General features: G+C 45.6%; 2 protein-coding genes across 3 annotated transcripts in view; one reads left to right on the forward strand and one right to left on the reverse strand.

Moving 5' to 3' along the window:
* Nucleotides 1-6,918, reverse strand: part of Fam114a1 (family with sequence similarity 114 member A1) — a 66,555-nt gene extending 59,637 nt beyond the window's left edge. Inside the window, exon 1 of the mRNA XM_075943430.1 lies at nt 6,842-6,918. The gene's annotated coding sequence lies outside the window, so the exon portion shown is untranslated. The remainder of the gene's footprint in view (nt 1-6,841) is intronic.
* Nucleotides 6,919-17,068: 10,150 nt separating this feature from the next.
* On the forward strand, nt 17,069-26,736 carry LOC142832724 (toll-like receptor 6). Of its 2 annotated transcripts, none has more exons than XM_075943433.1 (3): nt 17,069-17,158; nt 19,120-19,404; nt 21,551-26,736. In XM_075943433.1, the coding sequence occupies exon 3, from the start codon at nt 21,617-21,619 to the stop codon at nt 24,002-24,004; it is 2,388 nt and encodes a 795-aa protein (XP_075799548.1). In that variant the 5' UTR covers nt 17,069-17,158; nt 19,120-19,404; nt 21,551-21,616; the 3' UTR covers nt 24,005-26,736. The 2 variants fall into 2 exon arrangements, with proteins under 2 accessions (XP_075799548.1, XP_075799547.1); XM_075943432.1 differs by lacking the exon at nt 17,069-17,158 and adding an exon at nt 18,249-18,285 and having other exon boundaries at nt 19,147-19,404.
* The last annotated feature ends 512 nt before the right edge of the window (nt 26,737-27,248 follow it).

Here is a 27,248-nt window from a genome sequence, read left to right on the forward strand (position 1 = left end):
TCCACAGGTAAGCAGCTCCTGCCCTTCATCATGGCAGCAGATGAAGATCATTTCAGAGAGCCAAAACCGGTCTGTGGGGTGCCTGAGCCCAGCCAATGCATTTAGAACATAACTCTTCCACCTAAGGCTCAGGGACACCGTGCAAGAGAGGACAGAAAGATCGTAAGATCCACCGGACCAGGACGTCTGCTGTGAGGTGGTGTCTTCTATATGTTAGGGAAGCCGCACCCATGAAATCTTAACAATATAGTCACCTGATCAAGACCTGACTAATGACGACAACACCAGCTGACAAGCTGAAGTGGTGGGAGCAATCTCACAAGGCTCCGCCCCTAAATGAAGAGCTACATTCATTTGACTAGTGGCTGCTGAGAGGAGACTCCGATAGGTTACCTAAACCCAAGTGGTCAGCCATAAACAAATACACATATGAGCAGCACTAAGTGTGTATTCATATATACACATGTGTATCCATAGTTACACACATATATGTACATATATATGTAACAATCATTAAAGACAAGGTCATGAATTTGAGGCAATGGGGAATATGGAAGGAGTTGGAGGGGGTGATGATGGTGGAAATGTTGTAAATAAAATATTCGTGCATAAAATTTTAATAAATTGTAAATTAAGAAAGAGAATATAAAACACACAGAGCTATGATTTACTGACTGCTTACAGTAGCCAGGGTATGCAAATGTATCGCTTTCTGTGGATTAGATACACCGAGCTCCATTTTCCAGACCAGAAAACTGAGGCGTAGAGGGCACGCCCTCAGTTGCTGACAGAATTACAGTTGGAGAAATGTGTGACCTTGAGATTGAACCCCATCAGAGTCTTTGGTGTTCAGAAGCCATGCCCACTTTCCTACTTATTCACCGCCAGAACCTCATTGTGGGCCTGCTGTGATTTCACCTTTGGGTTTTCCTGTTCCCCTTTGGCTATTCCCCAAATCCACATTCTTTGCCTCCTAATTACACAGTGTTGCTGTCTTATTACACAGCTTTGCTGTCTACATCTCAGAGACTCCCTATCCCTAGCCCCACTGAGTGCATCCACACTCCTCCTGGCATCCGAGGACCAGCACACTGATCCCACTAGGATTGGCTCCTCCTATACCTTTCCAAACATGAAACGAGACATTCACAACAGACTGCAGCTGGCTACTGAACCTAATCCTCCACAATGGGAGGGTCCGGAAGACGAACCCTTCACCAACTGTTAAGAGCCGAAACGATGAGAGGGACCAGCACACGCGAACGGCTTTGCTCTTCTTTTTCACTAAACCCCAGGGTTGAAGACTCTGCTGTTCAGTTGGAATGAATTAAATGTAATGGATTTAACCCAGCCTAGAGTAGCCTGGTTACCAGAGCAGCATGGACTCACCAAAGGCCAGGTGAGCTGTACGTAGTTACCGTGACAGGCAGGACAAGCAAAGCAAATGTCTATGAGGGCTTGTATGATGTTACGGGCTTTCATAATGGCTGATCGACCAGATAAGAAGTCTGCTAAGTGCTTATTCTCTCTGAATTGGGTAAATGTATTGCTTTGCTTAAAGTCCAGGTAAAACCATCACATCATTCCTTCCTTGTGTCTCCCAAATAGATTTACTGTTTCTTCTTATTCCGGGAGTGCTTTGCTTCTACGGCATCATGGGCAATTAGAACTATCTGATTACAGTTACTCAAGGCATTGTTCTTACTCTGCAAATTCAATGAAGATCTTGATTTTTCAAAATATTTTACGTGTGTGTTTTCTGCCCATATTGGGAAGCTCAAGAAACATGTTCAGCACTTAAGACTGTGTAGAGAATGTAGGTGGTTTCAATTGACTCTATGACAGCTGTGTTCTGTCACAACAGCCAGTGCCAGAGAGAGTCAGCCTATGAAGACTCACATCTTGGGAGGGTTTGGCCTATGCCTGTTTAGTCCCTAACTTCTGAGTGAAGCCACACATCATAACAATAATGGATGTCACTTGGTGGAAAGAACCTCTCACTTCATAGTCAGGAAGCAAAACAGAACTGAAGTCTCACTCTCTCCTGCCAGAGTGCACTCCCGATGCCTGGAATTCCTTCTACTGGGCCCCACTTCTCAAGTTCCCGCCTCCCTTTAGTGCCATGTGAAGGGCTAAGCTGTGAGCACACGAGCCTCGCAAGAAAAATGGATTTTAAATATAAACTCTAAAATTAAATTAGAATTCTCTTTTTAAGCCAAACTCTGTACTGGAACTTCAGCGCTCCTGTGAGCAAGACTGCAGACAGGAAAGGCAAAGGTTATTCGCTTTGCTCGAGCTGCTGTGTGAAGTCTAAGGCAGGGTTTGTGGGCTGTGGGCAGTCAAGGAGTCTGGACTGGCCGGCAGGGGACACCTGAAAAGGGATTGTCATTTAGAAGCGGTAACGAAAACTTCCCAAGCTGGGCCTGGCCTAGGGTAAGAGGCTGCCAAAGTACAACTTGCTGCTCCAGTCTTGCCCTTCGCCCTGCCCTGCCCGGGTAAATAAAGTTTTATTGACCACAGATGAACCTTTCTATTCACATGCAGCTACTGTTTCTCCATAACAGCAAATCACTGCAGACGCAACACAGACCACGAGGCTGCAGAGAAACCGAGATGGAAATACTTACAGTGGAGCCTAGCACAGAGAACTCTAGCCTGGACCTGGGCGCCTAGAGATTTCTCTTTCTTACCCTTGCCTTCTTGCCCAGTCTTCTAGAGACAATCTTTCAAGAAGACACAGCACATCCACACACGAACATCATCTTTATCTCTGTTTATTTATTTATTTATTTATTTATTTTCAACTATAGCTGGTCACAGGCTTTATCCGAGACCTTTATTTTTTCATAAACTAATTTGAACACCCCTATTATTAGTCTGGATCTTTAAGAAGCACCAATTAGTTTTCTTCAGCTTTTTCTTTCCCCTTTCTTTCTTTTTGAAATAGCATCTTACTACATAGACTGGCCTAGAACTTGCTATGTAGACCAGGCTGGCCTCAAACTCGCAGCAATGTGCCTGCTTCAGCCTCCCAAGTGCTGGGATTAAAGGCGTGTATCACCATGTCCAGCAATTTTAACTTTTCTGTAAGCAGAAATATGAGAACAAATGTGGCCATGATAAACATTAATGGGCAAATGAAAACCACATGGATCACTTTCATGATGTCTTAATTATGCTATTATAACACTTACAGACATTCTAACATACTGTGACATATGTCATATGACCTACATGCTGACTGGCTAATACCTATGTTGCTCTGTCCAGGGATACAATATCCAGAGGTCTTTAGTAAGCATTCAAAGTTTACCACGGGGGGTCTGTCCTTTGAGAGATCTCAGCCGCCATCCTCTTGGACGCATGCTTTGGGGTATGTCAAATTGCATAAAGGTAGAAATCCATTTCCACATGACACAGCAAGCCCTTAAGACATGTGCTCCAGGCAGAAATAACGCACTGGTGTTCCCTGTCCTTCCATGCCCAGGGCCTAAGATTATGTCAAGTCAGCAGCCCGTGGGCCTTTGGAGTAGGGTTTTTCTAGAGCTCCTAGCTGACCGCAGAACTCCGAAGCCTGAAGCTAGCTGAACTGTGCTCTAGATGGACATCTGTTTCTGAGCAGGGACTCGTGAAGCGCACGGGACACAGCTGTAGCGAGGACCACGTGTCCTGGAGAGGTACATCACTTCCTATCTGCACAGTTCGGAAGTCTCTTCTGATTTTGGTTTGGAACACTGATCTCTGCAGCCATCCGTGTCCGTGGCTTTGACCCACAGAAACAAGGAGGCTGCTTCAGGAAGCTCCAAGGAAGGGGGGGCGATACATAATGAAGTCTTTGTAGGGTGGGAATAAGTTAGTTTTTTCATGAGCAAATGTATTCATCACCTAAAATGCTCCTGGGCCCATCGGAGCAGCTATATCACAGCACCCCAAGTGAGGGCAGAAGGCACAGGGCTAGATTTCGGAAATGAGAAAGGTACCAGGGGCTAAAACAAATCATTAAAAAGGCATTCAGGGGTGGAGGGTGGCTCAGTGCGGGAGGGCTTGCCCAACACATGCAAGGCGCTGGGTTTGATTCCTAGCACTGAGAAAAAGAAAATAGAATTAAAAGAAGGAAGGGAAGATGGAAAGAAAACTATGTAAAATAGCATCATACATAAACAATACCCCTGAACTAGCACAAGGGAGAATCGTGACCCCGGCTTAGCATAAGTGGGTGGGGTGAGAAATGAGAAAGGTACCAGGGGCTAAAACAAATCATTAAAAAGGCATTCAGGGGTGGAGGGTGGCTCAGTGCAGGAGGGCTTGCCCAACACATGCAAGGCGCTGGGTTTGATTCCTAGCACTGAGAAAAAGAAAATAGAATTAAAAGAAGGAAGGGAAGATGGAAAGAAAACTATGTAAAATAGCATAATACATAAACAATACCCCTGAACTAGCACAAGGGAGAATCGTGACCCCGGCTTAGCATAAGTGTTCAGGTGGGGGGGATGAGAAATGAGCTCTCGGCAGTCAGGATGCACGTCTGTGTGGCTGAGGCTGCACATGCGTGACTGCGTGGAGGAACAGTGAGGTACATTCTGCAGTGGGAAGGGCTAGGCAGGGGCCTCCGTCTGACTGCAGTGTCTCTTTGTAGGCAAACAGCGCTTGCTCGTTCGCACTGGGCTTCCTGCTCCCTCTTCTGTGAAGCTGGAGCGGATAACATGATCTGGAAACTTTGTTCCCAAGTCCTGACTGCAGAGAAAAATCAGGGCAGGGTTTTAAGGTTCTCCTAAATCTAAATTTATTCAAAGTAATGCTCGGCCTTCCTCGTGCCATTTAAGCGTCCATGCTCTTCTTGGTATTAAACTGTCCCGAACTGACAGTAGGTGGCTTACTGTCTGAATGAACTCACTTGGTGAGATGCAAATGTGGTAACATGACCTCTGTCCCAGGTGGCCTCCCTTCCTTCACAAAAAAGGCTCGGAGAATGACGCAGGAACCTACAGAGAAGAGGCTCCCAGACCTGTCCGGTTTTCACAGTGCACACATTGAGCCCCTAGGCCTGTCTCTACACCTGACAGGCATTTTCTGAACCACAGAGGAGACCTATATTTGCTTGACTTAAAAATCAAGCGGGGCTGGAGAGATGGCTCAGTGGTTAAGCGCACTGGCTGCTCTTCCAGAGGTCTCCGGGAGGGGTGGATTCCCAGCACCCACATAGCAGTTCACAACCCTCTGTAAGTCCAGCCCCAGGGGCTCCAATGCCACCTTCTGGCCTCCACGGGCGCTGCATGTACAGATACATGTATGTAGGTCAAATACTCACCCACCTACAACCCCCCACGCACACACTCACACACACAATACCACTACGGGTATTCTGTGGCCCTTCCTGAGCCAAGACCACCCTGTCTCTTGCATCTCAACACTTCTTGCACTTCTGACTTCTCACACTGGCCCTCCCTACTCACATTGCTCTTAAACCTTCAGGCTGGCTTCCACCACTGATGTCATGTCTTCCTGTCAAGCTAATTCCCAGTCCCTTCGCTACCCAGCATCTAATGTCACCCTTAACTTCGAAATTGCTCTTTGTGTACTCCACACCCTCCCAACAATGAACTGCTCCTCTGTCTCTGTCCTGAGACTTTCACAGACTTCTCTATTGCCTTTAGAAGTCTCTCCTGTCATCCTTCAGGCCTTGCTGTGAGGCACAGGATCTTACTTCATTCTGACCCACAAATATTTACTGGACTGAAATATACTGCGTTTGATACTGATTTAAAAGAAGTGATGTTTCACATAAGCCTGGTCTGATGAAAGAAATAGCTACTTACACGTCTGAATCCCCGAAATTAAGGGAGGTTCCCCTCCCCCCTTTCGAATTCCTTCTACAGGGGCTCACTTGTGCTTCAAATTTCACCCTTCATTCCTTCGTTGATGGCTTAATCAGAACATCTCAGGAGAGAGCCTAGGGATAGGGGCTGGGGAGGAAGGAGTCTCTAGGAAGCCCAGAGAGCTTGGGGAGGCCTCTCAGGATGACCCTTGAGCTGGGGAGTCGCAGGGAGGAGTTCAAGGAGTGCGGATTTAAAAACCCATCTGCTTCAATCAAGAGGTTCAGGGTGGAAACTATTATGGCCGAGATAATGCTCCTACAACCTGCAGAAAGTCTTCCTTTAAGAAAAGCCGGTGGGATTCTGGCGCTGACTGACGGCTGGGAAATACTCACCAGATTCCTTGGAGAAGAAAAGCCGACTGGGTAGAAGGACTGCATTTGGGGTGGGGAAGAGGGAATCCAAGAGGAGAACCCAGGATGTTGCTTGGGCAGGAGAGCAGGCATGCTGGGGGCACGCCAGGGAGGGGTGATGGACTAGGATGGAGACCAAGGCCTGAGCTCGGTTTTCCGAGGGCAAGGGCAGGCACACCCTAGGGATGGAGGCCTTTGCCTTGCTGGGACGGGATCACTCAGTGCTTCGCCCTGGGAAGACCCCACCGCTCGCTCCCCTACTTGGGACACTTGGAGAAACTTTTCAGACTGGTTTGTGCCAAGACTCCAGCAGCCGGCTCCGCAAGCTCCAGGCGAGACGAGGGTGCAGACCCGGCGTGCGGGCGTGTGGGTGTGTGCATGAGCGTGGACACGGAGCGACACACACTCACACACACACACTCACACGCCCGCACCCACTCAAGGCCCTCGGCCGCGTCGCCCGCGTCTCCCCCGACCTTCGTCCCCAAGCAAGCGGGTTTTCCTGGACCACTTTTCCGCCGCAGGCTTCTCGCTACCCAAAGAGGACAGGGGTCGCGGCGCTCGGGTCCCCGCCCGCCCGGGAAGGGATGGGGAGAAGGCGCCCCGTGCTCTTACCGCTTGGCCGCCGAGTGCGCGCCGGAGCCCCGGGTCCCGCCCCGCCACGTCGGCAGGACCGGCGGGGACGCGGCTGCAGGGGAGGGACCGGCCGAGCTGCCCCGCCCCGGGCCGCCCGCCTACGCCTGGCCCGGCCCAACTGGAACCTGACCTGTGGCGAACTCAGTTGTCCCAGCTCGGTGGTCCCGGCACTACGTCGGGTCCCTTGCCTTCCTTCAGAAACACCGGGAAAGCCCTGCATGGTCCTAAGGAAGGGGTCCCCTGGGCTGCACTGTGGGATCCCCAGGTTCTAAGTTAGGTGGAAATCTTTGACCACGTCCTCGGTGGGAGTGGGATGTTATTAAAAACAATAACAAAAGGAATCAATCAAACAGACCACACTTTGTAGGTCAGCTTGGAAATATGGATCAAGTTCATTCTCTTTGGCTTGGGGATTGCACATCTGTGTTTGGCATGAAAAATATATTTGTCCTGAGAAAACAAATTGTGTGTGTGTTAACTACTTAGATTGTGGGTAGCCGGAAGCACACTGGATAACCCACAATCAGGGATTAATGACATAACCTATAGTAACGCCAAACAATCAGGTCAGCTGTATCAAAAAACACGATTTATTTCAATGAAGGCCATATAGCAAGGTTTTCCTTAATAAGGGTCTAAATGATTAATTAAGTGCGGGAAAGCTAACTAAATATGTGCATTAGTAGGAACTACTTTTGTAAATATGTATGTGTACATGATTCAAATTCGGGAAAACAGTTTAGAAACAGTGGGTCTCTGACTGATGTGTTTAAGGCTAATTTTCTCCTTTTCCCTTTACGGGTCACAATCTTCTTTTAAAATATGGCATACACATGCTAAGAATTTATGAGGTTGAGGTAAAACCAAACAAAAGACCTTTGACCTGTCTCTTGTTGATCCCAGGCTTAAGCAGTTATTGGTTTGGTAGTTGTGTGGCTGAGGCTGCCTTAGGCAACCTGTGGCGGTGCACGCTTGCTTGTGCAGTGTGTGGTAGCCCCTGGAACAGAGAAGGGATCTCAGTTCCCTACAATATCCCCTCTGCTATTGCCTTTTGCTTCATCAAATACCTGTTCTATGAAACTTTGCACATAGTGAGTGAGTTGAACTGAATGAAAGTTGCATTTGGGTGCCATACTGGTGCCAAGGGTTACTTTAATTCTCACTTGGGGCCTGGGAACGTAGCTTGCTCCCCCATTCCCTGATGGGGAGCCTCAGATACAGGGGAATAAACAAGTGAGGACACATATACCAAATCAGAGGACCTTGTAATATTACCCCAAAGTGAGGTAATATTACATGGATAACGGTAGTTGTGTGTGCAACCCTATACACCCATTCTTCTAGGATGCCAGCCAATAACTGGTACACACCTCCTGGCATCTACATTCAGGCCACACCTAAGCACACACTTCTCTAGTTTTGTGGTCCTTTGTCCTTCATGGCCTCTCTCCTGTTAGTATCCATTGAATGTATGTAGTCTTTGAACATGAATGTCATTATAAGATCTATTTCTAGTGTGTGTGCTTTTTACTGTACCTAGATGATGTTATGCAATAGCCATTTTGTCTTCACTCAGTATGAGTGATTATCTAGCCTGGTGCCTTCTAGATCTTCTGTTGCTCTGGTCTGTTACCGGGGTGCCTCATAATGGCATCAGATGAACTTTATGTACACGATACCTTAAGCGGAGGATGTCTGAGCCTTCAGCTCCTTGGAACCACATTTCAGACCATAGCAAATATCTCTTTCTGTGTGTCTTTCTGGGACAGTTCTCTGCCATATGTGTCCAGGATGGGACTGTGGGTTATACAGGTTCATTTTTCTTGTTTTCTAGATTTTTCTTCTGAATGAGGACTGCCTCCTTTTAGGGGCTTATCTCTGTACCCTCCCCAGCATTTGATGCTGCTGACCTTTCTGATATTGCCAGTCCATTTCCTATAAAGTGCCACATATCTTAACATTCCTTTATCTGATCACCATATTGGGGGGGGGTTGGTGTGGTATTGGAGACAAGGTTTCTCTGTGTAGTCCTGGTTGTCCTGGAACTAGCCCTGTAGTCCAGGCTGGCCTTGAATTCCCTGATCTGTCTGTCTCTCTCTGTCTCTATCTCTCTCTCTCCCCTCTCTTTTTGTAAGAAGCTCTCACTTTCTTGTAAAACTTCCACTTATGTGTGTTCTTTTCCTTTGAAGAATTGTTTGTCCATTTCTGGGGAGTTGCAAACAACAACAACAACAACAACAACAACAACAAAATCCCTAAGATTAGGACTTTGTGTATTTAAGGAGATTTTTCACCAACCAGATGTTCTTAACTTTAGTATAGACAGTTGACTTTTACCAGAAAGCTTACTGCTTTTTTTTTCTTTTATGAAAAAATGAGTGATGTGGGAGTCCCCTCGGTGTGCTGTGATTACCATTAATGAATAAAGAAACTGCTTTGGACCTATAGCAAGGCAGAACTTAGCTAGCAGGGAAAGCTAGGCTGAATGCTGGGAGAAAGAAGGGCAGAGTCAAGGAGATGCCATGGAGCTGCTGGAGACAAACGCTGGGAACTTTACCTGGTAAGTTACAGCCACGTGGCAATATACAGATTAATAGAAATGGATTAAATTAATAAAAGAGTTAGCCAATAAGAAGCTAAAACTAATGGGCCACACAGTGATTTAATTAATACAGTTTCTGTGTGATTATTTTGGGGCTAAGTGGCCTCTTTATTACAAATGAGAAAGAACTTTCCGAGTGGCTCCAAGTGGAGATATTCAAGATTGATGCTTTTGGATTTCTAAACTAGTTAAGGTATTTTCAGTTGCTTCTGTTAATTTTGTTTTGTTTGTTTGTTTTTCTCACATGTTGAGACTATTAAATGGGGCTGAAAATCTTACCTGGTCCACCACGATGTTGGCATTGTCTATTCTGAGCCCTCAAACCCTGGTTGCCACTGGTTGTCACCAGGCTGTATCGGTCACTAACTTTTGTATGACACTTATCAACTATCTGAAATGCATCTTTTTGGAAGAGAAAGTTTTATTTTATTTTTAATCAAATGGGACAGTTTTCTAAACTTTGTCTGAAAAAAAAAAAGCCACTGATTTTCTACTAATCTTTGAATCTGATTTTTCACCAAAGCATGTCAACTTCTTTGAAAAAAAAATTTTGGTGAGAATACATCATTCCTTTGAATTTTGTAACAATTAAATAAAGCATGATTTTGTATACCCTTCCAGTTTTTATTCCTAATCTTTTATGCCCATCAGTGAATTTGGACACATGAATATTATGTATTAGGTCTCAACTAAATAAATGGGAATGCCTTTACCTAAAAATTAGATAAATTATAAATGCAAAATTAAAGAAAATGGCAACAACTTCATTCTTGTCCCTTTAATGTTACTTCCATCATCATCATCTTCTTCATTATTATCATCTTCTTTTTTATCATCATCTTCTTCATCTTCTGCACTATCATCATATTTTGTATCATCATTATTACTTTGGAAGTACTAGGGATTAATTAATGCTAAACATAAGCTACATTCCTAACCCTTTTTAAATTTTTAATTTTTGAGAACATCTTGCTTGGTGTGTACCACCACTGCCTGACTATCATTTTAAGTGTATGGATTCTACTGTAGCTCTTCTTTACTGGTATAAAGGCATAGACAGCTCTTTTTTTGTTACAAAAATGGCAAGATGCTAGAGGTGGGGATGATGGGCATGTCTATAAGTCTAGAACACAGCAGAGCGAGGCAGAAGAATTGCAAGCTTGAGATCAGCCAGGGCCACACAGCAAACTTGAGGCCAGCACGAGCTGCATATGGACAGCCTATCTCAAAGGTTTTTTTTGAAAAAAATTAAGGCAAGATTATCACATACTTTTTATTTTTCCTACAATTATCTTTCTTGGTTGACATGTGTCAATCAAAGCATTCTTCTAAGATCAACATTGTACTTTTAGTATAACAATGTATGTGATCACAATCAGGTCATTTCTGGTTCCTTCCTTATATTTTCCATATGGAATAAAGAAATTGAAGCTAATAAATGCTTTTTATTTTTATATTCATAGAAAAACTGGGAAGTCATCTGGATGTCACAAAGGGTGGAACGGCTTTAAATCGAGATTGATCTTTGTGTTTTGAGCCAGAACTTAATACCCATCCTAGTGCTTGGCCCTTGTACCCCACTTTCCTCTTCAAAAACAGAGCACAGAGCATTTCTCTCCCCTGTTTCTTCCAGTTCTGAAACTGTGACCCTTACCAAATTGTGTTCTGGGTGGGTCAGGTAGGTTTCAATGAACCACGGACTTCAGCATCTGTGCTGTGACTTCTGTGCCTGCCGAGAGACAGCCATTGCCTCTGCTGTCCCTGCCACGCAGCTGAGGGCAGCAACCCAGTCAGCCAGGGAGGACTTCCTTTTTCTCCTTTAACCCAAAATCCGCACCTGTGCAGCAAAGACGTATGGGCTGAACAATCCCAGCAACGAGGCGGTTCCTCGTGCCACTCCCCACTGTAGATTATGACCTGTATCCAAAAGCAGCTGCTTCCAAGCCAATGGGTCTAAACATCTTGGGCTGTTTGAAACATATAGAGAAGTCAAAGATAATAGAATAAATACTTATTTGTGGGCAGAAAAGGGAGAAAATGCAGTGACGAAGCTCAGATGTATCAAGTCTTAAGTTTTTTGACTTATTTATTTTAAAACTTTTATTTTGAAAGAAAAAGTGTTAGGGATCTGTTTGAAAGAGCTTTCCTTTCTTTCTCCACATTCTTTGAAGGTCACTGTTGTCCTGAGGTAGTTGTGAATCTCTTTACCCATATTTTTGAGTGTTTACTGCCGATACCCTTACTGATAAATGCATAAAAATTTATTTAAATGCTATGTTATTTAAATTATATGTAAATCAGTTAGAATTTTACAGATAACTATAGGTACTTGTTAATTCAACATTAAATTATTTGTTTATTTGAGATAGGGTCTCAAGTATCTCAGGCTAGCCTCAAAGTTGCTATGTAGACAAAGATGTCTTTAAAGTGATGATTCTCAGCTGAGCATGGTGGTGCTCACCTTTAATCCCGGCACTCAGGAGGCAGAGACAGGTGGAACTCCATGAGTTCGAGGCCAGCCTGGTCTACACAGCGATTTCCAGGACGGCTAGGGCTGTTACACAAACCCTGCCTCGAAACTGTGTTCCCACTCTCACTCCCCGCAAATAAATAAATAAATAAATAAATAAATAGGCTCCTGATTCCTCTGACCCGACCTCCTCAGTGCTAGATGACAAGAATTCTCCTCTGTACCCAGTTTAGATAGTGCTGGGGATCACAGCCAGGGCATCTGACAACCATGCTACTACCTTAGAGCATTCCCAGTTCTAACAGTGAGTTTCGCCTGAGAATAATCATGTTCACCCATGGAGCTCTATGGCGGTCATTCTGTTGTCCTTTAGACACCCATTCTGTGTCACAATGTATCGGTTTCCTCCACAGTGGATAGTTAGTGTGTTTCCTAGTTCACTCCTATAGTCAGATGGCCTTTACTGGGCACGTCCCAGTTGTCCTCTGCTGTGATCCAGCATGGCTGAACAATTTAGTCAGTGCTTTCCCTTTTTCTTTTTTTTAAAGGTGTGCACCATCACATCTGGCTTGCTATTTTTTTTAAGATTTTTAAATTTATTATGTGTATACAGTGTTCTGTCTGCACATACGCCTGCAGGCCAGAAGAGGGCGCCAGATCTTACTACAGATGGTTGTGAATAGAGCCGTGCTCTTAACTGCTGAGCCATGTTTCTAGCCCTAGACAATGTTTTTCTTTCTTTTTTTTCTTTCTTTTTTTTGTGTGTGTGTATGTATGTGTGTGTGCGTCTCTTTGTGTGTGGGTACGTGTGTGTGCACATGCATATGGAGGTCCAAGGTTGAGGCTGGAAATCATCTTCAATTACTCTTCACCTTATTCAAGGAGGCAGAACCTATTGTTCAAACCCAGCTCTCGCTGAGCTGGCTAGTCAACAGCCAGCTGGCTCTGAGCATCCCAGCTCTGCCTGTCAAGGCTAGAATTACAATAGGCTTCCAGGCCCACCCTGTGTTTACTGGGGTTCTGGGGATCTGAACTCCAGGCCTCACACGCCTGTCTGTGTGGCAGGCACTTTCACCCCTGAGTCATCCCTCCACCCTTGCAACACAACTTTTCAAAAGCATGTATTATGTAGCAAGTAATGCTGGCTCTGCTCTGGAGGCCCTCCCTTGATAGCATACCAGAAGGAACAAAGGTTTCGTAGAACCTGTGAGGCGAAGAGTGTGGCGGGTGAGAAGGATTGGGGTCCGTCTATACTTCTGAGCTGAAGGGAAGCCTTGCAGTTTTTTAATAGAAAGCTGCTGTGATTATGGGGTCTGAGTCTGGTGGGGTTGGGGTGGATGGGACTGAATGGGGAGAGGCAAATGCAGAGGCCAATAAGGAACTACTTCACTTATCCCTGTGATCCAATGATAGCGATGATGGCCTTGCACTCAGCAATCTCACCATCAGGAGAATGTGATTCGGAGCATGGAAAGGACTTTGTTTATTAATCTATTTTGAAGAAAGCACAGAAAATTAGTTTTTGGATTGGATGTAAATTTTGATAGCTTCAACAAGAGGAAGAAGTCACCAATTATGCCCAGGATCTTGGACTGAGATTCTGGGCGAGTAGAAAGATCAAAGAGAGATGAGAAAGGATGTGAAGGGTAGTTTGGGAGATTAAGGTAGTGAGGATGTAACTGTTTGGTTCTCCACAAGAATAGCCTGGTTAGTGTTTAGCAGGCAATTGGATAGAAGGGTCTGCAGTTCAGGGAAATCTGGGTTGGAGATGGTTACTGGAGAGTCACTGGCATTGATGCCACGAGACAGGATGGGAGAAAGAAGAGAAGTTCAAAACAGAAAGGACCATAGAGTGGGGAGCAATGCCAGTGAGTTCACAGGGATTTAATCCAAGAAAAGGGGAGGGAAGCTGGGTGTCCAGAAAGCCCAGATGTTTCGGCCATGTAAAATGCTGCTTGATAATCCAAATGAGATGGAAAAGGAAACCCGACCACTGTGTTGGACATTATGATAGTCCGTTTATGACCTTGAAAAGCGTCTTGAGCAGCAGGGAAGGAAACCCGAACGGTGTCTGTTTAAGGGAACAGAGAGAGAGTGACGAGAAAAATACCAGCCGTGCTCCGGTGTGAGGAGGAACAAGGATGAGGAGGCTGTGCATTTAAAGAAAGGGTTTTGCTTTCTAGAGAAAGCGCCACGCTGAGTGCAGAATAAAGCTGGCACCAAGGCAGAGAGAGGACACCAGCGAGAGCGACTTCCTGAGGAGACAAGGCAAGAGCGAGTCCTCTGCTGTGGGAGCAGCCAGGCTGGCAGAGCTTCGCAGAGGGCAGGACCCTGCCGTATGGACAGGTCTGTTTTCCTTGTGTGGTATGAAGCCTCATCAGCCAAGAATGAAGAATGAAGGGGAGGAAGGTCGGAGAGTTAGAGGAAGGCGAGCGTGGAGCGTGAGAAAGCGGAGGAGAGAGTTGGGCCAGGGTACGGAAGCTGATACAATCGCACCCCTTCAGGTTGGGACACAGTATGCATTTTACATGAGACCAGCTCTGGGTGGTGCAGATGTTTACTCCCAACTCCCTCAAGTAGCTTGGGCTCCATGGTCCAGAGAAAAGAGCGACTTAACGTGGACTGAGAAGAGGGCATAAGGTAGCCCAGTGGGAATGCAGACGGACACAGCAAGGCTGGGGAATTGCTGGCATCAGAGGGAAGGACTTGAGGTGGAAATGGAAATCAGAGAGCGCCGAAAAAAGTCAGATGGTGGCTGGAGCTTGAGCGCAGCCACTGGTATTAAAAGTATCTGGGATAAGCCGGGCGGTGGTGGCGCACGCCTTTAATCCCAATCCCAGCACTCGGGAGGCAGAGGCAGGCGGATCTCTGTGAGTTTGAGACCAGCCTGGTCTACAGAGCTAGTTCCAGGACAGGCTCCAAAGCCACAGAGAAACCCTGTCTCGAAAAACCAAAAAAAAAAAAAAGTATCTGGGATATAATCAGGGGTTTTCTGCGCAACTGCCTAACACCCTGGAATTAGCCAAGGGCTGGTGGGGCTCAACTTAGTGAACAAAACACCAAATCTGAAACATCAGGCAAACTGATTTCAAGGACTGGCTTCAGGTGTCAGTGAAAGACGGAGGCAATGAGCAAGAAAGTCAAGGACAGGGAAATGAGCAAGAAAGTCAAGGACAAACACCTCCAGGCCCCTGGGAGCGCTCTGTTAGGAAACAAGACACCAGGTAGTGTACAGGTCTCAGCTCCTAGATCCTCCTACGGCATCGATAGAATCAGAAGAGCTTCAAGCGTGGCATCAAAGCCTGGCTCCTCTGACCATTTATAAACAAATCAGGCCCCTGGACATGTTGACAAGCTCCTGTTTCCTATCCTTCTCACTCAGGCTTGGCATCACCAAGGCTCTGGATTTGTGTCTGTCTCAGGAGTGGGCAGTGATACACAACCAGGGGTATCTGAATCCGTGTTTTCCCAAGGGTAGTGAGGATGCTTGGTTGTGTACATCCCCACGTCAGATCCGTTTCGACTTCCTCTGCTTTCCGTCTGTTTATATCCTTGGCTCACCTTGCCCTCCCCTTTGGGTTTCTCAGTCACATTTATACCGATTTGTTGGAAACTTTATATATTTTGGATACTATCATATGGTTGTATGTACTACGAATACATTTTTTTTAAAAACACAGCCGTGGCTTATCTCCCCCACAAAATCAAGAGCAAATGTTAGCTTTAATATCAGTACTTCATGTTTTGCTTCTGTCTGAACTGGGACAGGATATTAGCTGGCCTCGGGCCATGTTATCTTACTTATCCCGCTGTGGCATTTTTAAAAATAAAATAACATAAAGTTGGCACATGCTTACAATGTCAACACTGGGGAACTGAGGCAGGAGGATTGCAAATTTGAGGCCCATCTGTGAGATACTATCTCAAAAAAATGACATATGTGTATGGCATTTTTTTTTTAAGGGAGAGGGTCATACGATGGTAATGGTTCTTAGCTCTGTTGCTGGAAGACAAGAGTTCCGAAGTAACCTCTGAGAAAAGAATTATGCCTGTTCCAGGATATGTGTGCAATCCTAGTATTAATCTCCTGTGGCTGACATAATAAGTTATCCTCAGTCATGTGCTTAAAACAACAGCAATTTATTCTGCTTAAGGTTCCAGAAGTCAGAGAACTGGAAATGAACGCAGGGCGGTGAGCCCTCCAGCCCCTGGCTGCAGGCATTCATCGGCTCTGGACGCCAGGCTCTGTGTCCGAGTCCAATGGGTGTCTGCCTGTGCCTCTTCATGTGCGTCTTGGGCCTTGACCCACAGTCTTGGGGCCACCCACCCCTGGCCATCCGTTTCCTAGCTGCTCCGGAACGGGCGTTAGGTGGGGGTGATAAAAGTGCTTCTCCCCCAGCACCTTTCTGAGGGTTGGCGGGAACTTAATGGGTCCTTGTGAAGAGCTCCGAGAAAAGCTGGCGGGAAGACAAGCCCTGTCCACGCGTGCCAGGCCGTGGTGCTGCAGCTTGCTTTGCTTCATTTGGCCACAGTGTTCTCTGATCTCCCTACTTCCCCACTTAAAAACACGGCTTTCACAGGATTCAAATCCCGTTACTCTCCTGCCTTCTCTTTTGGGTGGTCCCTGGTCCAGCCACCTGATGTTCATCATCATCCCTGAAAGTCACAATTCTGACCGTTCTGCAGGTAAAGACAGCCTCAGCGAGGTCACACAACTTAGCCAAAGCCTCACAGCTCGCAAGTAGCCACACGAGGAACTCAGCTCACTGTTCTCGCCTCTGCTCATTCCACTGTCATGTGGGCTCTTCCTTGTTACACGAATTTGGCTGGTTTGGTCTTCCCCTTGAAGGCGCTTCTGAGGATTGCAGCAACCCCAGCAAGAAAAGTGTCTGCCTCCCCAAATGTCAACATTATTATGCAATACAGTTGAGACATGAGTCATGTGACCAGTTTTCAGTGATGTGTACGTGTGCGCCTGCGTGTGTGTGTACGTGCGTGTGCCCACACGTTTGTGTATATACATATGTATCATGTGTTCTCTTAAGAAGCAGGCCCAGTGTTGCCTGCAATCCCTCCCTGTCTCTGGCTCCTCTCCCCTCTGCCTGTGTCCCCTCTCCCGGTGACCCCCCCCTCACACCCACTGCTCACAAGCTGCCAGCCTTGCCTCTCTCCCTCCCTCCTTGCTAAGCCTCCCCGGTTCCGAGCAGACTTCCTCTTATGTTTGGTGAGTAAGGATGAACAGTAAGATCTTTCTCTTCCCTTTCTCCTGAAAGTAGAAGTAATTTCTTCCTATGCTCAGCATTGTCCTACATACAGTCTTAACTTGCTTTGGCAGTTAGATCAATTAGGGGACGCTTATTTAGCTCCTGTATTCAGTTCTTTGCACAAGCTAATCAAGTGAGAAGGCTCGGTACGGGAACACCTGGCTGAAGGGGCTGGCCTTCATTCTCTTTGCCTTCCAGCCTGGACTGGAAGCATTCTCAAATTCTTTTTTTTTTATTTTTTTTTTGTGTTTTTATTGGGGTTAATCATGGGTAGGAACTGTCACCTTCAAGGTATGCTCCTCCCACTCAAATTCTAAACAGTCTTTAGAAAACTAATTTCTAGTCTGATCTAGAAGGATTCCAGCATTGTTTGCTCTTCCAGGATGAAAAATTAGAACATGCAGCTGGGCGGTGGTGGCTCACGCCCTTAATCCCAGCACTCGGGAGGCAGAGGCAGGCAGATCTCTGTCAGTTTGAGACCAGCCTAATCTACAAAACTAGTTCCAGGACAGGCCCCAAAGCTACAGAGAAACCCTGTCTCAAAAATCACAGACAAAACAAAACAAAAAAATTAGAACACCCAATAGTATCCAATGTTTGTCAGACTGTGAAGCCAGGCTAAATGTGTATCAGTCACAAAACTTCTCTTGAAAATTGACTTTCCTAAAAGGCAAATGAGGAGCATAAGCTTGTTTTATTTTTAAAGTATCTCTGTCAGTCCCAAGATGCTCAAACCGTGCTTGATTGACAGGCATTTCTGGGGGGAAATGTGAAGGATTGTTGTCGCAGAGAATCGAGTCTCATAACTTTCTGTCCTGGCAGCAATTTAAAATTTAGCCTGAAAACGTAAAACGTGTCTTAGATAAATATTTCTAGTAATTACAAAACGTTCATAATTTGCTTCAAGGATTTATAAGCTGTTTTAGATTGGAACGATTTTATACGTGGGGTAATTCCACCGAGGGTCAAGAGATGGCGCCAAACCACTCACGTACTGCTGCTCCCGGGCTAAGGACTGGGATAGGTCAAGCTCGTATTTTTTCAGAGCACTTCAGAGGTTACTTTCTTTTCCGAGAAGGAAGTCTTGGTGAGTAAGAAGGCTTTTCTGGATTTTTCAAATTGGATTTTTCAAATTATTGTGTTGACGCTTTAAAGGAGAAAGAAAATGGTAACGGCAGTGTAGGCAATAGGTAACCTTTCTTTGAAGTTTTTACAAAAAGATTTTGTGTTTGGTGTTTTGAAGTGTGGCTATCGTTTGAACCACCTAAGACAAATGTGTGACTTAACGCTAGACAGAAAACAGTTGGCATTTCAGCAGTAGCCAAGGAAGTGAGCAGACTCGTGTGGTTTTATCTCCCCTGGTTTGGGCTGTTTTCTCCATTCACAGAGTTTGTAGTCGTTTGTAGACGCGACAGTACACCGTCTGTACTGGTGTACAGTGTTTCATTTCCCAGTCATGTAGTACTATAATCTTTAATTGGTCGGTACCTCTCACTGATTCTTGAGCGTTGTGGAGGAAAGGCTAATTCAGTCGCTCCCATGTGATTTCGTATCCCCAGCGCTAGTTTCTACCGTGCTCCGTGCCCACTGAACAAACATGATTTAAGTGGTGGAAGTGAATGAGACCGGATTCCTAAACTCTGTGACCTCGAGTCCAGCACTCTTCCTCCACTCAGAGTTTGACAAAGCCGGGTTTCTCTTGTGTTTGTGTTGACTTGATGACAAAATTCTTCTCATGCTTGCCCTTGCTTACTGTTACTAACTTCCCTTCCCCTTCTTGTAGCTTTAATTTTCACAGCGACTCCCTCCACCCGCCACCTTTGTGGTTTTTGAAATAGGGCTTGTGTTGACTGTTCCTTTTTTCTTTCACTTTTTGTTTGATGTATAAATCTTACTCCTGTCCATTCCTAACTTCCTTTAGAAAGACAGAAACTCTTGAATTTTCCAGGGAGATCTTCCGGTTGTCCCACCCCCTCAACCACGTATACACTGAAGTTCGGCTCTGCTTCTCAGAATGCGTACCCTAAGAACTGCTTGAGGTTTTGAGCAACTTCCAGGACTCACATGTGTCCTCGTGGTCACATGGCGGCTGAATGACAGATCCCCTGAACAAGACACACAAGCTGTCAGAAGAATTTGTAGGATGGGACTTCATCCATGAATATCAATTCTCTACCATTGTGTTGAAAATGCTGACCCTCTTTATGTATGTATTAATACTATCAATAATACAAGCATGCTTATTTACATATAACATTTTATTTTGGGTATATTTCAAGTGGATTTTAAATTTTTCTGATTTATTAGTTCTTTGAGAATGTCGTACAATGTATTTTGATTGTATGCAGCACCCCCCCCCCTGCAATTCCTGCCTGATCCACCCCTCTTCCCTATCTACCTACCTTAGCACAACATATATTACATCCTAACCTCAGTTTCCCCTCCCTCTACTCCTCCCAATCCCTCTCCCCGAGAACCACTCCTCCTCCATTTCCCATTAGAAAAGAGCAGACCTCTCTGAGATATCAACCAAATGGCGTAACATGTTACAGTAAGACTGGGCACATATCCTCGTACCAAGGCTGGACCAGGCAACCCAGAAGAAGGAAAGGGGTCCCAAAAGTAGACAAAAGAGTCAGAGGCAGCCTCCACTGCCACTGTTAGGAGTCCCACAAGAGCACCAAACTACACCGCCATGGTATATATGCAGAGGATCCAGCTCAGAGCCATGCAGGCTCCCTGATTGTCGCTTCAAGTCTCTGTGAGCCCCTATGAACCTTGCTTGGTTGATTCTGAGGACCACGTTCTCCTGGCGTCTTTGACACCTCTGGCTCTTACAATCCTTCCTCCCCCTCCTCCGCAGGGTTCCTTGAGCTCTGCCTGATGTCTCTCCATCTGCTCCCATCAGCTGCTAGATGAAGCCTCTCCCAGTTATTCTGTGATACAAGGCTCTACTTAAGAAACGTCTGCTTTTGTGCCCCAAGCTCACAAATAATTTTACGTATAGAATAGAACCCAAAAGAGGGTGGAGCCAGCCAGGGAGTCTCAGTCATCTGTCCTCCCTGAAACACGAGGTCTGCGGGCTTGGGCGCCTGCCTCCGTGTCTCACTCAGGTAGACTTTTCTCGTCACTCAATGTCATTGTTATGTACATCAATGTCTGTGATCTGATGAGATACACATGAAGCCTTCTGGGCTCTGGAAAAAATAGTTATTGCTGACATACTTTAGCCTCACACACCTTCTAGATTCTTCCATGGGCTTTAGATTTCTTCCTGAAACATGCTCTCGCTATATAGCCAAGACTGGCCTGAAACTCTTAATCCCCTTGCCTGGGCTTCCCTAGGGCAGATTACCCTGCATTACTGTGGCTGGTTCCCCCGGTGTGTTTTGACATAGTTCTCTCTCTTCACCCATTTTGTGTGAACTGTAGAAACTTCCAAGCTTCTGACTGTCACATGCTGAATCTCATTTCCTTCACTCTATAGCTTCTAGGCTAATAGTTGTCGGAGAAATGCATGCTCCTTTTTATGAAACACGTGTCAAAGAGCTGAGATCCAGGGATTAAAAATAAATCTCTGGCATCAAAAGAACCAATGAAATGAACCTCTGCCAGGACCCGAATGCTCCTGTTTCCCTGAAACGTGTCTGCCGACTCTGAGTTGTCAATGTGATTGTAACGGGATGGGTGAGGGTGGGAGGGCAGGATGCCACTGTGAGAATTAAGTTGTTGGTGGAGAATTCTTTGACTTCAAAGCCCAGTACACAGTCTCTGGCTGGCTTCTGGCCCTCTGTGGCTCAGATATTTTTCTATGCAATTCAGAGCCCGAGTGGTATGGATTCTTGCATGTGTGTTTATGTTGATCCCTCTACACCTCTTTGCCTTCCCTTCCTTGCCTCTGTCCCCTCTTTCTGTCTCTCCTCACCCCACTTTCCCGGTGTCTACATATCCCTTCTCCCTTTCTCTTACTTCTCTGGCCTTTGGTGTGTCTATTCTTTGTTACCTCTGGCTCAGGTGACTGCAGCTAGTCTATTTGTCCTCAACTTTTGTTTTTTGACAATCACTGCCCAGGAGGTTGCTCCAGTCCTGAGAAAGTTCTGAGTAAGGAACAAAGGTGGTGCCTCTCTCCCAAATCCTTTAGCCCCCTAGACTAGTCAAAACACTTACTCATGGTACTTTGATTAAAAGTTCATATTGTCCCCTGTAGCTACAGACTGAGAAAATTTCACATAAAAACATGGGCTAGTGATGACTGCCAGAGAGGATGAAGAAAATATCCAAGTTTCTGAGAAGTGAAAGCTTAAAAGCCATTATCTAAACTTCATTCACCTTAAAGTCTCTCTTATTTCTAGGACTTGAACTCAAGTAAAAATGCTATGAAACAAATGGTACAGTCCCTTTGAGCTAACCATTGCATCATGACCCGAGATAGAGAACCCGCTGCGGGAAGTTTTCATTTTGTTTGCATCCTGGCCTTCATAGTCGGAATCATGATCCAGTTCTCTGATGAACTTGAGTCTGCAGTTGACTATTCAAACAGGAACCTAACTCGTGTCCCCAAAGACCTGCCGCCAGGAACAAAATCCTTAAATCTGTCTCAAAACTCTATCCCCGAGCTGCAGGTGTCTGATGTCCGCTTTCTGCCGGAGCTGAGGGTTCTGAGGCTCTCCCATAACAGAATCCAGACACTTGATTTTGGTGTGTTCAAGTTCAGCCCGGATTTAGAATATCTGGATGTCTCTCACAATCAGTTGCGAAACATCTCTGGCTGCCCTGCGGTGAGCCTGAAGTATTTAGACCTCTCATTCAATGACTTCGACCTGCTGCCCGTGTATAAGGAATTTGGCAACTTGACGCACCTGAGTTTCTTGGGATTAAGCGCTACGAAGTTCCGACAATTGGATCTGCTCCCAATTGCTCACTTGCACCTGAACTACCTTCTTCTGGACTTAGTGGGTTATCAGGTCAAAGATGGTGAGAACGAAAGTCTTGAGGTTGTGAACACCAACGCTCTTCACTTGGTCTTTCATCCAAGTAGCTTGTTCTCTGTGCAAGTGAACATATCTGCGAATGCTTTGGGATGTTTACAATTGAGTAATATTAAGTTGAATAATGGAAACTGTCAAAGGTTAATTACATTCTTATCAGAACTCACCAGAGGGCCAACCTTATTCAATTTGACTCTCCACCACGTGGAAACAACCTGGAAGTGCTTTGTTGAACTTCTCCAATTTCTTCGGCCCCGACCAGTGGAATATCTCAATATTTACAACTTAACGATAACTGAAAGCATCAATCATGAAAATTTTATTTACTCAAAGACAACACTGAAGGCATTGACAATAGAGCATGTTACGAACCAGGTGTTTATCTTTGAAAAGGAAGCACTGTACTCTATGTTTGCTGATATGAACATCACGACGCTGACCCTCTCACACACACCTTTCATCCATATGACCTGCCCTCAGTCCCCAAGCGCATTTACGTTTCTGAACTTTACCCAGAATGTTTTCACAGACAGTGTATTCCAAAACTGTTCCACCTTAGAGAGATTGGAGACACTTATCTTACAAAAGAATAGCTTGAAGAACCTTTTCAAGGTCAGTCTCATGACTGAGAACATGGTCTCTCTGGAAACTTTGGATGTTAGTTTGAATTCCTTGGACTCTCATGCATATGAGGAAACATGCTCTTGGGCGGAGAGCATATTGGTGTTAAACCTTTCTTCAAATGTACTTACTGACTCTGTCTTCAGATGCTTGCCGCCCAAGGTCAAGGTCCTTGACCTTCACAACAACAGAATAATGAGCATCCCTAAAGAGATCACCTACCTGCAAGCTTTGCAGGAACTCAATGTTGCATCCAATTCTTTAGTGGACCTTCCCGGATGCGGGGCCTTCGGCAGCCTTTCTGTGCTGGTCATCGAGCATAATTCAGTTTCCCACCCCTCCGTGGATTTCTTCCAGAGCTGTCAGAAGATCAGGTCCTTAGCAGCAGGGAACAACCCATTCCGATGTATATGTGAGCTGAGGGAGTTTATCACAAACATAGGCCACGTGTCAGGAGGAGTGGTAGAGGGCTGGCCCGATTCTTACAGGTGTGACTCCCCAGAAAGCGCTAAGGGGACCCCACTGCAGGACTTCCACATGTCTCCATTGTCCTGTGATACTGTTCTGCTGATTGTCACCGTCGGGGCCACTTTGCTGGTGTTGGCTGCCATCGTGGCTTTCCTCTGCCTCTACTTTGATCTGCCCTGGTACCTGAGGATGATGTGTCAGTGGACACAGACCCGGCACAGGGCCAGGAACGTCCCCGAAGAGGAACTCCAGAGGAAGCTCCAATTCCATGCTTTTGTCTCATACAGTGAACGTGATTCCACCTGGGTGAAGAATGAATTACTACCAAACCTAGAGAAAGATGGCATACGGGTTTGCCTCCATGAGAGAAACTTTATCCCTGGCAAGAGCATCGTGGAGAATATCATCCATTCCATCGAGAAGAGTTACAAGTCCATCTTTGTGTTGTCTCCACACTTCATTCAGAGTGAGTGGTGCCATTATGAGCTCTACTTTGCCCATCACAATCTCTTCCACGAAGGCTCTGATAATTTAATCCTGATCTTGCTGGAGCCCATTCCACAAGATAACATTCCCAGTAGGTACCACAAGCTGCGGGCTCTTATGACACAGCGGACTTACTTGGAATGGCCTGCGGAGAAGAGCAAACATGGACTCTTTTGGGCCAACCTTAGAGCTTCTTTTAGTACGAAGTTAATATTAGTCAATGAAGAGGATGTGGGAACTTGAAGTTTGGATTTCCAACTTAATGAACTGCCAAGTTGGAATCGGATGAGCATTGTGGTTTTACATTCCTAACTGGAGCTACCTCTCTTATGGTGTCCTAGTTCGGGGTCTGTGAATTGTGATGAACAGCATAACCAAATGCAACTTATGGAAGGAAAGGTTTCTCTGGGCTTATGATGGCAGTGTATCATGAAGGGGGATCAAGGCAGGAACTTAAAGCAGGAGTCTGGAGGCAGGAATTGAGGCAGAGACTGTGGAAGAGTGCTGCTTTTAACCTTTCTCTCCACATCTTGTTCTGTGTGCTTTCTTATTGCACTGAGGACCAGCTACCCAGAGGTGGCATCTCCCGCTATGGGCTGGACCCTTCCACATCAATAGTAATCAAGAAAATGCCCCACAAGCCTGCCTACAATCTGATCGAGACAGTTTCTTATTTGATGCTCTTTTTTTCCCCAAATGTGACCCCAGCTTGTGCCAAGTGGACAAAACAAAAACAAACAAACAAATAAACAAGCAAAAACCTAACAGGTATGATTTGGAGATAAAATGTCCCTAAAGGCTCATGCTTGAAGGCCTTGAGGAAAATTCTGATGGTGCTATCCTAAGTAGTTTATGAAGCTGCTCACTTCATCAGTGGAGTTACCTTCTGCTGAGTTCACAGCTGTATGGGCCATTAGGATGGGGGGTCCTACATCTAGGAAGTAGGTCATTAGGGACATGCCTTTGAAGGTTGTATTTTCTTCAAAGCTCATTTTTCTTTCTTTTCTTGATTTTTTTTTTTTGGTTGTTGTTTTTGAGACAGGTTTTTCTGTGTCACAGTTTTGGCTGTTCTGGAACTCACCTCATAAACCAGGCTGGCCTTGAACTCACAGAGATCCACCTGCATCTGCCTCCCAAGTGCTGGGATTAAAGGCATGCGCCATCACTGCCCAGTGTTTTCTTGTGGTTGTTAAGTCAGGGTCTCACCATATGTAGTTCAGACTGTCCCTGAGCCTAGTGTGACCTTCCTGCCTCAGCCTCCAAGTGCTGGCATTTACAGAGATGAGCTGCCACAATTAGCTTAGGAGTGCGCTCTCACGCCCTCTCTCCCCTCTCTCTCTGTGCTCCGTCACCACCATAGGGTTAATAACCCCTCCATCACATGTCCCCACTGCCATGATACTCTGCATGACCTCAGGTCCCAAAGTTAGGGACTCAGGTGAACCTGGGCTGAAGCCATGGTCACTTCCTCCTTTGTTTACATGGGGTCTTCACTCACAGCGGCACAAAGCTGACAGACACAGCTTCTGTCTCCTTCATGTCTTTGACAGAGAGTAGATGGAAGTTCTGGTGCCATTGAGCTGCGGGCTGAGGCTGCGGGGTGGGAACGGCACTCATTATATTAGTCAGAGGCGGCTCAGTCGCATCCGGCGACACAGTCCATTTTAGGGAAATACTCTCTCCTTCACAGAGAGTTCCCTCTCCCAGATGGATTCAGTATGGGCAGGAGTCTACAAGGCTTCGTGTTAGCCAGCCAGAGGGCAATGGTATGCGTCAGTCCTCACAGAGTCCCGTAGCTGCTTGTCGACCTGCCGCTGGGCTTCACCCTCCTATGTGTGTACAGGTAGATTGGTAAAAGTTTCTGAACAACAGCAGGCATGAGGAGCTGAAGCATGTTGACAGGTTTAGAGAAGAAAAAATTTGATGTTACAAAAACGGAGGGGTATTATTGTTGACTTAATTTTTTCTTTTTGTTTGTGTGTTTTGATTTTCTTAGTAAATGTTTTATTTGGATAATAAAACATTGAAATTACTAAGAACTTTCATGTCAGAAAAACATATGTATGGATATTTGATCTTGTTGTAGGAAAGAACTTTTAAATTATCAAAGTAGTAGGGCATATGCCTTTAACCCTTTCCTCGGGAAGCAGAAGAAGACAGATCTCTGAGTTTGGTCTACACAGTGAGATCCTGTCTCAAAATCAAATAAACAAAACGTCAATGGCTTGCTGGAGTGGGCATCTTAGTTAGAGCTTCTATTGCTCTGAAGAGACTTCCATGACTACAGCAACTCTTATAAAGGAAAACATTTACTTGGAGCGAGGTTTAATCCATTATCATCGTGGCAGGACATGGCTGGACACAGGCAGACATGGTGCTGGAGAAGTAGCTGAGAGTTCTGTATCTGGATTAGCAGGCAGCAGGAAGAGACAGTGACATTGGGTCCAACTTAGGCATCTGAAACCTCAAAGCCCACTCACAGAGACATATTTCCTCCAACAAGGCCACACCTACTCTAAAAGGCCACACCTCCTAACAGGGCCACACCCTATGGACCTATTGTGTCCCTTTTATTCAAACCACCACACTCACCTTATACAGACTAGTAATAGCCAACTGCTAAATATTCATCAATTCTGCAGCCAGATCAGCAGGCGGCCAGAAACCAGCTGTGGTGGGAACGCTGGCATTCCTAATATGAACAAATGCTACAAACCCATTCGCACTCAGTTGAATGGAAACAATAACAAAGGACATTTATGGACATAAAATATACAGATTCATTGTTTAAAAAAAAATCGTGAAGTGAAAGATGAACAGGAAGTGAGATGTCTGAACAGAGTGGGAAGGGCCAATGTCAGTAACAAAAAAAAGAATGTACCATAAGGTGCTAAACTATGGCCCCAATATGAAAACAGTTATATTCTATGGACAAATAATTCACTAAAGAGGTACAAATTGTTCTCTAAATATGAAAAGCTCAATGATATAATAAAGTGAAAAATAAACAGGAAATATTGCTCCCCATCACTGAAGGTGACAGAACCTGCCCAGCCTACACATTGCAAACCTAAGTGTGAAGGGCAGAGGCCCCTGGGATGCCGGTGTCAGTTGTCTGATGATGGGTGATGATGTGTAAACGGGCTACAATGGTGTGCTTCCAGGTCTTGTATGCTTGATGCTGTTGCTATTACAGCAGGGTTGTGGCTTCCCCCCCTTTGAAGAGATTACTGGATATCGTGCCTCTGTGCACGAGCTACTCAATAATAAGATGCCCAGATAAAACCAGAAGTTATCCAAACAAGCAGATACAGAAATCACAACACAGGGACACAAGAAGGATGGAGAAGCAAAGCACACAACCCTCCGAAATATCAGAAAAAAAAAAAAGATCAACTACGGGATAAAATAGATACTGAAAACGTGCAGCCCTGGTGAGCCGCCATGTTCTGGTGAAGGACCGCACATCCAAGAGTATCTGAAGACA

The sequence above is a fragment of the Microtus pennsylvanicus genome, chromosome 12, assembly GCF_037038515.1.
Source record: "Microtus pennsylvanicus isolate mMicPen1 chromosome 12, mMicPen1.hap1, whole genome shotgun sequence".
NCBI classification, from domain to species: Eukaryota; Metazoa; Chordata; class Mammalia; order Rodentia; family Cricetidae; genus Microtus; species Microtus pennsylvanicus.